Genomic DNA, 12,930 nt, shown 5'->3' with positions numbered 1-12,930 from the left:
GGTAACTCCAGTACGGTTAGTCGCGACGGAGTGTTTTTTCGCGGCAGCGGCGAGCTTGGGAAGTGGGATGCGGAGTTTGTTGCACGTTCTACGCTGGAGGGCATCATATAAGGCGCGTCCGCGCGGGAGTCGTATAATAGAGGTTCAGAGTGCAATGGGGTACTGGCCTAATCGGCGCGGAGACACTTTTCTGACGTAGGTAGGACGCAAGATTGTTCTCGGCCTATTTCGAATTGAAACTGGTAATGTCACAGTATGGCGATGGCCGAAACTGGCACACCTCGGGAGTTCCAAAAATCGAGAGCTGGATTTACTGCTTGAAGCGGTATAGCTATCATGCACCAGTGCTCCTGATTTCGCTCGCCGGGGCTTTATAACGTGACGCCGTACAACTTCGCATGCGAGAGCAGTCGCGGGGCCGCGGCCGCCTGGCGGTCGCGGCACGAACTAGGTCTGTTGTCTCGGCGCTGTACGCTCGCGCGGCGCGTGACGTGACTTCGTCACACACTTTTCTGCATTCTTTTGGTGTGATAAACATCTGTATATATCATTTTATCAATTATGTATTTATCTTATTATATGTTCCACTTCTCTTGTTTCCATGCCGCGAAACGACTGTATATTTTTTTTTCTCTTCCGTTATATAGATTAATTATTATAGACTGCTTCGTACTTACTTACTTATATACTTCGTTGTAACTAATCGTTAAATAATAGTAAAATAAAATACGTCTTCGTTAATAAAATATATTAATAAACAAAAATCTGTACTAATTTTCGTTTGATATAAGTAGCTATAGATACTTTTGATTCGATACAAGTTATGAGTAAAAGTTTCGATACCTTGACGGTATCGGTTCATCCCTAATCATTAATTATTAATAAGGTATTTTTAAACTATTACAGACGCGTCGAAATCTACATCTGTAGCATAAATTATACAAATTGATAACTACATGACTAACGTCGGTCACAGATTTTATACTTATACTAGCGTCCCCGCCTTGGCTACGCCCGAAATATTAGCGTGACTGATTCATAATCTGTAATTTGCAATTCGTAAACTCGAGAGCCCTCAGCCACTTATTCCCGCCGCGGTGGTATTTCGCAAGCGAGAAGCGCTCGCCCGGTCGCCGCCTGGCGGCCGCCTCGCGATCTACCATTATTTTAAAAAAATAAAAACGTTAGAACCTTCCTCTCGCCAAGACGAACAAAGTGATGTAACACACTTGTGGGTACAGTTCATATTTACTGAGAAACCGCATTTCAAAGTATGCAACTTCAATTTTATATAATAGTATAGATTTCCAAAAGCTATAAAAGACTGCAAAATGTTCATAAATCTATTTAAAAGAAAAAATTACTCACAAATATTCGGATCGTCTTAAACTCTAAATAAGGTGTATATTATATTATATATAACCTTCATTAACTTATATTATATTATATATAACCATTATATATAACCTTCGCCTAGGCTGAGACATTTCCTAATATTTCTAAACATTTCAACGATATTTGCATAAAGAGACTAAGTTGGAACTATTCCCATAATTCTTTGGAAATATCATTTCGTAACGAACCACTATTTCAGCTACAACTAAATAATTCCACTATTAACCATAACGCGACCCCAAGACATATTTGCGACTCGTAAAAGGAATTTCGAATATATTCACATACTTTTCATACTTTTCTATTTCTTATTTAACTATCTTTATCTTTATCTACCGATGCCAAAAATTCAGTGGCGAGCTACAAAAATGTCTCCTGTGGAATGGCCCTAATGGTTGATTGACTAAATTTCTCTATGCACCTGGATTTCAGGTGATCAGAATGCTGTTCGTAATCGTGCTGGAATTTTTCGTCTGCTGGGCACCACTGCACGTGATCAATACGTGGCATCTTTTCGCCCCGGAATTGGTTTATTCCGTGGTCGGGAGCACGGGCATTAGCTTGGTGCAGCTTCTCGCCTACGTTTCCAGTTGCTGTAATCCCATCACGTACTGTTTCATGAACAGAAAGTTCCGCCAGGCATTCCTTAGCCTTTTCGACTGTCACCGATGTTGGAGGTAATCAAGGGTAATATATCGCATCACTTTTCCTTCGATCCACCCAGACCTTCAGGATGACTGGAGCCTTTCTGGCGTTTATGGACCAGAGCAAATCGAACGCTATACATGCTACTACTCTTGATTAGGCGATGGTATCTAGCTGCCACTATTTTTTTCCATCATCCTAATTTCTTATTTTGAGGAAAGGATTTCCGGGGGAAGGAGTAATAAGAATACGATTTGTAAGTGGAGAGTAGAGCTGTAAATATTCGAATAATTACGAATACGAATGGTTTCTTCGAATAATTCGAACATTCGAATATTCGAATAATTAGGAGTTTTCGAATATTGGAACGTTATTGATAAATTTGGAACTTTATTAATCTTTGGAAAATTGTTAGCTTCCTACAGAAATGTCTGTTTATACTGATGTTTCAAACTTTTTGTTGAAAACGAAGTCGCGTAGATCGACTGCGAAACAGAGTTGGGCATTATTCAAATTGTTTCGAGTAAATGTATATGTATGTAAGGTAATTATCCGAATAATTTATTTTTAGTACACGATTTTATTTAAATAATAAATATTTACTCTTTGCAACAAACTATTTCTTCGATTTATTTGAATAATTTGTCAGTATTTATTTGAGTAATATGTTCGAATAACGATTGTAAAGTAATTAGAATAATAATACTAATATCTGATGGTTGTTTTCGTTTCAAAGTTTATAAATTTACCAAAGATTAATAAAGTTCCAAATTTATCTTTTGAAAAACAAATAATTGTAAAGACCAATATGGAAGGAATTTCACGATAAAGTGTGAAAAAATATTTCATGTTCAGATTCCTATAATCCGAAATTCGATCACTCCAAATATTCCAATAGATACTCCTAATTACACAGTTCGACAAAATTTGACTTTTTTCCAGACTTGCCACATTCAATAGCCGTTTCTTATAGGATTCCGTGCCCTGAAAACGAATCCGCAAACCGTGTGGCGCCATCACTCTCAGTTTTTGAGAAATTCGATTTTGAAAAATTACTGCAAATTTTTAATTTTGAACATCTTTTGTGTCGAAACAGTAATAGTTAGTCGGTTGCTTATTCCGTTAAATTATTCTATGAACTCTCCCAAAAACAACGATATAAGTTATTAATGCATTATGAACATATAGATATGTTTAAACAACGATTAAAGGCAAAAGAACACCCGAAATGCACCAATTTTTGCAGATATCTTTCAATTTATTTCCAAAACTAAGGGTCTTGGATCAAAATCTGACTATTCCACGCGATGCAGCAGACATTTTTCCTTCGGAAAGCATTAACAGAAGTGGTAAGTCACGTTTTGTTTTCAATACAGAAGCGAAATAGTTTGGCAAAACGTGCGCCGTCGACAGTGGTAGTCAACGGCGGCGCGTGATCCACTGCCGCTCAGCGTCACACAATCGCTTAACCCGGGAGTAGGCGCATGTCGGTCTTTTCGACCGACGATTTCATATGTTTTGAAACATGATCCATAGCGTTCGACTGTTTACTTTTTCCGTAGAGCTATTCCTCTTTGAAGGAGTTCTTGACTTATTTATGTTACGGAGCGACACTTAGTGCACTCGCGTAGGTTTTAAATCATACATTTTTACGCGTCGGTCTTTTCGACCATAGCGCGCCTGCTAACGTTAGTCTCATTTCGTTAGTCTCATTTCGTCTGTCGCATACGACGCGTACTGTGTGGCAATCATGGCTAATACTAATTTCCGAGATTTCTTACTGATTGAAAACATTGAAGACGAGATCAGTGATTCCGCAGAAGATTCCGATTATGTTATACAATCCGATCACGATACAGATTCGGAAATTGATTCTGCGGATATAGAGATATCAGATGTAGAGGAGGCGTGTACTTTGAGTGAAGGAAACGTAAGTATTTATTCTTTATTCTCAAGATGCAGTTTCTAATCCGAGGAAAATATAAATATTTAATACGTTTATGAAACCATAAATTTATAAGTATATTTTTTGAAAAACAAACATAAATATAAAATATATTAGATAATTGCTATTATTGAAAATTAAAAATCAAGTGATAAATTCAAATTGATAAATAGACAATGTAATTTTATATTTTGCATTCGCACAAATTTTTATATAACATTTTATTTTTAAAATCAATTACAATGCATCATTTGTATAAAAATAAATTTTCCAGAATTCATAATATTATAATACGATTAATCATTTTATCATAAAAAATTAAGATTATTTACGTATAACGATTCTGAAGTAAGTAAAATACAATGTTATGCATTATTTATATTATTTTAGTCATTTTATTAAGTTATTTCTGATTACATTACCATCGGTCGAAATCACCGACGTGCGCCTACTAACGTAAGTTATTTGGCGCGCCTACTCCCGGGTTAACGCGTGTGACTACCACTGTCAGCGCCGCACGTTTTGCCAAACTATTTCTCTTCTGTATTAAAAACAAAACGTGACATACCACTTCTGTTAATGCTTTCCGAAGGAAAAATGTCTGCTGCATCGCTTGGAATAGTCAGATTTTCTCCTAGACCCTTAGTTTTCGAAATAAATTGAAAGATATATGCAAAAATGGGTGCATTTCGGGTGTCCTTTTCCCTTTGATCGTTGTTTAAACATATTTAAATGTGCATAATGCATTAATAACTTATATCGTTGTATGCGGGAGGGTTCATAGAATAATTTAGCGGAATAAGCAACCGACTAACTATTACTGTTTCGACACAAAAGATGTTCAAATTTGAAAATTTGCAGTTTTTTTTCAAAATCGAGTTTCTCAAAAACTGAGGGTGATGGCGCCAAACGATTTAGGTATTCATCTTCAGCGCACAAAAACCTGTAAGAAACTGTTATTGAATGTTACAAGTCTAGATGGCTGTCGAACTGTGCTATTTGAATAACGATCGAATACTCGAATACTCAAAAATATCTACTCCTAATTATTCGAATATTCGAATCTCAAATTCGAATTCTCTGGTATTCGAATATTAATTTAAGTACTTACTTAAATTATTTGAATATTCGTTACAGCCCTATTTAGTAGAGAGTAATAAGGGGGTTCGAAATACATATGCTATCTACTGATAAACGTGTACATTTCAAAAATATTATTTTGTAGAGTATAAACAACAGATTGGTGAATTGAATTTTATTATCCTACAGGTTATTTAGAAATATGGATAAATTCGGAAGCAATTATTAATTAATATCTTGAGTGAGCGCAAATTTGTTGATGGTTTCGTGTTGCTATAACATTTTCAGTACCGAATTTTTCTGGGACTGTGGGTACCTTTTTTTCTATTATTAATAATAAAAGTCACAGCCAGTTTCATATAAACTTTTATGTCTACAAGTCATCGGCTTTAGTTAAAATAAATGTTGCGTATACGCAACATCAGTCTTCAAATAATTCTCACCTTTGGAAATAGTTTAAGGAAAATGTAATTAAGAAAAAATTTTCATTCACATCGAGAGTGAAAGAATTAATACCTACCGTGAAATTTTAATAGTGCTCTCTTCCATCTCGCGTTAATTTATAATGCGGGTATTGTGAAAACGGGTGACGTAATCGATGCACAGAAGAGAAAGTACCTTTTATTTTACAAAGTTTTAATGGTGCTGTGCCAGAGTTTCAATAGCCATTGGAAACAATTGGGACATTTAAAAATCCGTACTAACGATGCTGTATTGTAGAAGATACATGTGTACATATATTCGTATGCGATCGAATGCAGAGGTGCATTATTTAACCTGAAAATCTGTATTTAAATTTCAGAGTTGGGTGTAGAAACAGTGATATTGCCATGACATCAACAAGGAATGCTGTGCAAGTTGGGAACAACAGTGAATTGAGCGGGAATGAATCGACGATATACCTTGGGAAAGCTTCTCTCGTCGCCAGATCTGGTAATGAATTTTCTGTTAATCCTAGAAAATACGAAACCAATTGCTTATCTTATCTTATTCTTGAAAGCAAAACGGTATTTATTTTATTTACTTTAATTGTAGTGAAATAAGTACGTACCTATGTGAAATTTTCTTGCATGAAAAGACGATGGATTTAAATTATTAAGTTGCTGCATGTTACTTTTTTTTATTAAAATATTGTTCTGAACACATAGTACCCCTTTAATTAGTCAAAGTGAATACCCGCTTCATAGATTATTATTTGTTTAATTTTTATCGTGTACTTCGGGTAGGTATATGTGAATCGAAATAATGAAATTCGGTATGCAACTTTTAATAAACCACTTTCAGTTTTTGAGCTGTTCAGTTTTTCAATTATTGCTCGTTATAAAACTATTTATAAAGACTTTTCAGAAAACATGACATTTCATGCATTTATTATATTGTCATAAATAAAGAGTCATTACTTGCCAGGTACTAAAATTTAGATTCTAGATACATTGTATAATAGAAGAGTGTATTTTTCTGTATGCACAGTATTTTATGGAAATAGTGTTTATTTCACAATAAAAAAGGGAATTCTACTGACACGCCATCTATTGATTTCACATAATGGATTAAATATCTGAATATTTCAATCACAAAGGAAATCTTCGCAATTCACTCTGTGCTACTAATAATAAGTTCCAACGGAGATACCTAATTCCGGGCTTCCTTGCATTCTTCCGGATTAACTTCGTCCCTTCTGTCAAAGTTGCATACTGTAGAATTTCGGTAATATTTGTTCGGCATTTTCGACGCAACTGCGCTGAGAACTTACCGTAAAGTTCGTACATTATTAATGTTGCCCCAGCAATTTCCAAGGGCGACACATACGGTTAAAATTGAAGCGCATATTAGTTAAAATTATGAATTCATATTACTGGTATGTAAGTTATATATAATAAATCTGTTCGTAAAGTTTTTTTTATTGTATTCGGGTTTGATTCTTGTTATAAAGTATTCAATAACTCATTGTAACGCAATTGAAAATGGGAAAAATTATTCTCCAAACGCTAAGAAAGATTGGAAAATTAAATGATTTTAAACTGAATTTTAAAAAATATAGTGTTGTAAAGCTCGTCACGACACATATTTTTTCTATTTACAGTTTGTTTGTCCAATCATTACTATTCGAGCTAAAAATAATAAACAACAAAAAAGTCATCTTCCAAAATCATTATTTCTATAAACATAAATTGCGATAACTTGAGTAAATATTAACGGATCGTTATGAAACTTAAGATATAACTTTAGAAAACTCTAGCGAAGCCGTAAGATGTATGCACAAAACCCTTATGTTAACAAATGTAATAATATTTAATTAAAAAGTATAAATGGACATAACCCATGTTTTTCAATGTTCACCGTTAAAAAGAATCGAGACAATTTTGAGGTACATATAACTTGCAGCGACAAAGTTTTGCCTTAATATACGAGGAAGATTTTCCCCAATTTTCACACTGATTAATAAATAATTGTAGAAGATATGACGATATATATAAATCCCGCGCGGCACCAACAGTCAACGCGAGTGCTAAGACTGCTAAGTAGCGCATTATTGGGTTCTGACATCCATGACCATGACATCTGGTGGCGGAAAGTAGAAGCGCTCGTTGGGTACACATCAATCCCTACCTGTTCTGGTGCGGTTGCAAAAATTCTGCTGAGCGCGATTTGAAGCTGCCCAATCATAAATACTTTGCATAGAAAGCAACATTTTCGCAAAAAACTACATTATCGCATATACAACACATGTATCTTGTACCCATATCGGCGCCATCTTGGCTAGGCCCCGCCCCCATGTCAGATCCCAATACGCGGCCGCTGGACTGTTGGTAGCGCGCGAGATTTATGTATATCGTCATATCTTCTACAATTATTTATTTATCCATGTGAAAATTGGTGAAAATCTTCCTTGTATATTAAGGAAATACTTTGTCGCTGCAAGTTATATGTACCTCAAAATTGCCTCGATACTTTTTAACAGCGAACGTTGAAAAACATGGGTTATGTCCAGTATTACTTTGTAATTAAATATTATTATATTTGTTAACATAAGGGTTTTGTGCATAGATTCCGCGGCTTCGCTAGATTTTTCTGAAGTTATGTTTTATCTTTCATAACGGTCCATCAATATTTACTCAAGTTATCGCAATTTATGTTTAAAGAAATAATGATTTTGGAAGATGAATTTTTTTTTGTTTATAATTTTTAGCTCGAATAGTAATGATTGGATAAACAAACTGTAAATAGAAAAAATGTGTGTCGTGACAAGCTTTACAACACTACATTTTTAAAAATTCAGTTTAACAAAATTTAATTTTCCAATCTTTCTTAGCGTTTGGACAATAATTTTACCCATTTTCGAGCGCTAGTCCGCTTATTGCATCCGACTCTTCAATTGTTCTTTAAAGTATTTATGAGGGGAGCTTACATCAATAAGATAAAAAAATATAAATGATATTTATCATAATCTGTTTCCCAAGCCACAAACTTTATATCGCAATTTACTGATTTATGGATTTAAAATTAGTGGTCTTACTAACATTTGTTTTGTATTTTAAATAACATTTTTTAAACATTCATTAGTATTTGTTATTATCATGGAAGCTTTTTCAATTTTATTGCTTACTACTTACTTAAAAATTTGTCACTTTACCAAACAAATTTGCATAATGAGGTGTATAGCAAAATAAACCAAAAATGTAATTTGTATTTTAAAGAGTCCTGAAAATTTCGTTTCGCTACTACTCTGAAAAGAAAATTCACAATTAGAAAGATGACCTATTCTAAAAGTAAAAATATTTCTTACAATTCTTCGTTTTATACTGCACATTTGTTTTTTTTTAGTAAAGACAACATTTCCAGAAGTGAGTTTTGTAGTAAACTTGGAATATGTTATCGTTGAAAATGGGAATGGTTGGCGGTGAATTAGTGAGTAAGATACAACAGAAACAGAAAAGATTTTGTTAATATCAGTGACTGCACTGGCTTCTCTAACTGTTATTAAAATATGAATTTTAATCGCAAAAGTTAATTTCTGAAAAAATTGCATTTCTGATTAAAGTATTTTCCTAACAGGAAAAAGGCATTTAAAAAATATAATACATTTGAAATATATCAGTCATAAGAACAATTGAATTGTTTTTTTATGTATCTCTTCATTGCTCGTATTAACCCATATTTTTCTATAGATTTTTTTTAATTTTACCTTTCGCGAGAAACAAACCTTTACAAGGAAAACCTTTAAAAACTGTTACAACATTTAAAACAAAGTTTATTAATGACTGATTCGCTTCTGACCGTTATTTAAAATAATAATGCAATGTTTTTGAACTACACACATAGTGAATTTCATTTAACGAATCAGAACTTCCCAGCGTGTGACTGTCAATTCTAAGGGCTCGCTATGCAAGGGCTCGTCGGAATTTCAAGTTTCAAACATTTAAAGTTTAATTACGATCGCGTGATCCATAGTAGCAGAAGTTATAATTTGTGTACGCAAGTGTGGCACTTAATGTTAGTTTGAATGTGGTAGTTGCAGACCATTGAATTTCATGAAGCCTGAATAGCCCATTACTGTGACAAATCCAGGAAGAAAATATATTCTTCAATTCGTTTCCTCAGTCGAGCAAATATTTGACACATAAATTATTCAGCTTCCCCAAGCAATTTCACACCCCAGAATGAAATTCACGATTTTATTACAATATTACAATCTTCGACGATCTTGAATATCGTGTAATTAGCCTTACATGTGGAGAGGCTAATGAACATCATCCCTTGCATGTAATTAACCCTTGCTTATGAACGTCGTAAAATGGGTGCGTGCAACAATCTCGAGTTGTCTTCCTCGTATATTGTACCAACGCATATTCGCGTGTTTGAATAACAAGATTACATGTAACATGTGTTGATATTTATTGAACCCTGTTTGGTCATACGGGGTGTATCGTGTCCCAGGATGTCTTTGCCAATATTTCTGTAGATTTTTAGACCTAAATAATAAAATTTTAAAATTTGGTGAATTTTAACCCTTCGTTGCCTACTGTTGCAAATATGCAATATATATTTTCTTTTTATTTTTTTTTTTTAATTAGCATGGAGTGTGATGAAACTACTTTATCACGAAATATTCATATCCTAGTTTGTAAACATTTACACAGATCGCGCCAAACGTTGTAATTCCACGATTTTTAAGTAATAATAATCGTAATGGCGGAACAAGTGAAAAACAAACAATTTTTTTTTTATTATTTTTCCCTTATTATTATCACTTGTGCGAGTCCAAATATGTATTTTTCCACAATCGAAGAAGTTATGCAACGAAGGGTTAACAAGAAAAACAGCTCTTATCCACAATTTCAAATACAAATTTCAGCATATCAAAATTCACATTTCTAGGAAAAGACTATTATAGGGCGATTTTATGAGTATTACGAATGTGCAATTATCACTCAAAAGTTAAAGGATTACGACAATGATAACTCAAAAAGGATATTATTCCGAAAGGGACCGGTGGCTGATCGAGATGAGGTTTGGGAGGAGGGGGTGTGGATTCTAAATCTAAAATTGTAGCTTCGGGTATTTATTAGTTTCCAAAATATTAGAAAAAAATATTGTTAATTTTTTTTGGACGTTGGTGCAGGCCCTCTTACCCGGGAACTCTCCCGTCCCCCAATTTTTTCATTTTGAAATTTTGTGGCCTCAGTCTCATTTTTAGCATCGCCAAACTCACATTGGTTCGCTACCATGTTCTACGCGCCCGTCCCCCAACCAATGCTAATACCCGGGACAAGTTGGAATGTGGAATGCGTTGCATCGGTATAAGTCAACAGAAATATTGTTAAGAGGGGGGACCGTGGTGATTAAAAAAGATCGGTAAGGTGTACCCTTTCATGCACAATTACCCCTGTATCTTTTGAACGCATTAATTGCCGAGGCTAAAATGTTATATTTGGGGTCTTTCCACACCCCTCGCAATACCCATCAAGTTTCATCTCGATCGGCTACCAGTCTGGGTTAGGTCTGAGTTAGGCCTTTCGGAAGTACAGCCCTCAAAAATGACGCTGGGGTGCAGTGAACTAAATGAACCCAATTTGGGATTATAAGAAGGTGTGACCACGGGGGGTTCAATTTCTTTATGCGAATACCTATATTTTCCCCGTTCCATCATTTTACTTGTCACATAAAAATAAAGATAAGCTGGTCAAAGGAGGCGGAATAAAAGCCCATACACATATGCGGAGTTAAGCAGTAGAGCCAACAACGCCAATTCCGAAGGCATTTGTATGCTAAGAGTGTGGATTCTGCTTTCGCTGGCTGGAATGTTGCAATGACCATTTTTGTCACTCACAACCAGTAAAAATAACAGACATTTTATTTATATTTATTGATTTTAACATCAATGAAAGGATTAAATATTAATAATAATCACAATTTGTCGGGACGTTGACCTAATTACTCAAAGTAATCACTCACAAGCGATTTTTTTTTTTTATAGAATTTGTGTCTATACCGTGAATTACTTTTGCATTGTATAATGTCACGCTTGCACGCATCTTATATCTTCTTCGTTTCTAAAGGCTTGCTACCACTCTCTCCTATATTTATATACATATTTAATAATTTGAGTAACTTTTAACTTGTTTTCTCTGTGTGTTCTTTAGTGTGAAGTATGTACAATTTCTATTTATATCCTCGAAACTAAATAACATAAGAACTCTTATCTATCGGAAGAAATACTTTGAACAAGAATTTTTAATCGCATGTGCTTATCGTAAGTATCATTGAAATACAATGTCAATAATTACAGTTGATATTACTTAATACCTTTCGAAATATATCGCCACAAACAGAACTCGGTAAATGTTTACTTTAGGGGAGGATTCTCCGATTTCAATGACCTTGACATATGTTGTCATATCATGTTTTACGCGCTAGCGAGCGGGCGACCCCCCCCCCCCCCCCCCGCCTTAATCTAGCCCCAACCAACTCGAAAAAAGTTATAAACAAAAATATTAGTAATAGTTTCTAAAATTCGTTTTTCACGTAGAATCTGAACTGGATGTTTAAATAATTATGGACCAACGTAATCCATATTTTTTTCCATACAAACTCAACCTTTGTTGTATTGCTGAACTGTGTTCCTCGCTGTTCCAAAATTATTTAAACATTCAGTTATGATTTCACGTGAAAAACGAATTCTAGAAAACATTATTAATATATTTGTTTATAACTTTTTTCTAATTATTTAAACAATTGGTAAAACTTTACCATCTGATAGATCTAATTAAAAGAAGTAATTTTTGTCTTGAAACTTTTTTTCTAGCTCTTACAGATCGCGAGTTACAAAATAAAATCGAAAAATAGCCGAATTTTCAGGGGTTAATTTCACCCCCTTAGAATGAATTTGGACAGCAAACAAAAATTGCATTGTAATCAGGGAGGAATCCTCTACACATTCACAAAGTTTCAGAATTTTTTGAATTTCCGGGTTCGGGATCATCCCCTTTAGTGACAGTCTCTGGAGGAGATCAAATAAAATCCATCATTAAACTTCTCCAACCTCACTGAACAGTGAACAGTCTGGAAGTATTAGAGATAGCACCGTGGTACATATTACCTTCATGCAATGGCAAAGATTTGGAAACCCGATTACGTTCCCTGTGAATTGCTTTGCTTGAACAAAGGAACCTGTCTCATAATGTGCGTCTCACTCATTCAGCGAAACGGGAGCGGACTATTAATTGGTTAAATTTGCATACATGTAAAGAGAAGTGAGTCCAGTGCAATAACGCACGACTGCCAATAGGTGTTAGTCGATACCCAATCGTAACGTGATTCTACCTCCAAATTTGACATCAAAGAGGGTACCTCTACTATGACCT

The 12,930-nt window shown here is 34.6% G+C and overlaps 1 protein-coding gene and 1 long non-coding RNA gene across 2 annotated transcripts in view; one reads left to right on the top strand and one right to left on the bottom strand.

The window, feature by feature from the left end:
- Positions 1-12,930, bottom strand: part of LOC143378562 (uncharacterized) — a 397,603-nt gene that overhangs the window by 158,149 nt on the left and 226,524 nt on the right. The window lies entirely within an intron of this gene.
- The window catches only part of LOC143378497 (cholecystokinin receptor type A), a 222,906-nt gene that overhangs the window by 204,310 nt on the left and 5,666 nt on the right, over positions 1-12,930 (top strand). The window contains exons 8-9 of the mRNA XM_076830295.1: positions 1,828-2,072; positions 5,868-5,998. Of these exons, the coding sequence (XP_076686410.1) occupies positions 1,828-2,072; positions 5,868-5,998 (376 nt within the window). The remainder of the gene's footprint in view (positions 1-1,827; positions 2,073-5,867; positions 5,999-12,930) is intronic.

The sequence above is a fragment of the Andrena cerasifolii genome, chromosome 2 (assembly GCF_050908995.1).
Source record: "Andrena cerasifolii isolate SP2316 chromosome 2, iyAndCera1_principal, whole genome shotgun sequence".
Taxonomy (NCBI): domain Eukaryota; kingdom Metazoa; phylum Arthropoda; class Insecta; order Hymenoptera; family Andrenidae; genus Andrena; species Andrena cerasifolii.
The sequence above is the reverse complement of the archived record's forward strand: the minus strand, read 5'-3'. Positions and strand labels throughout refer to the sequence as shown.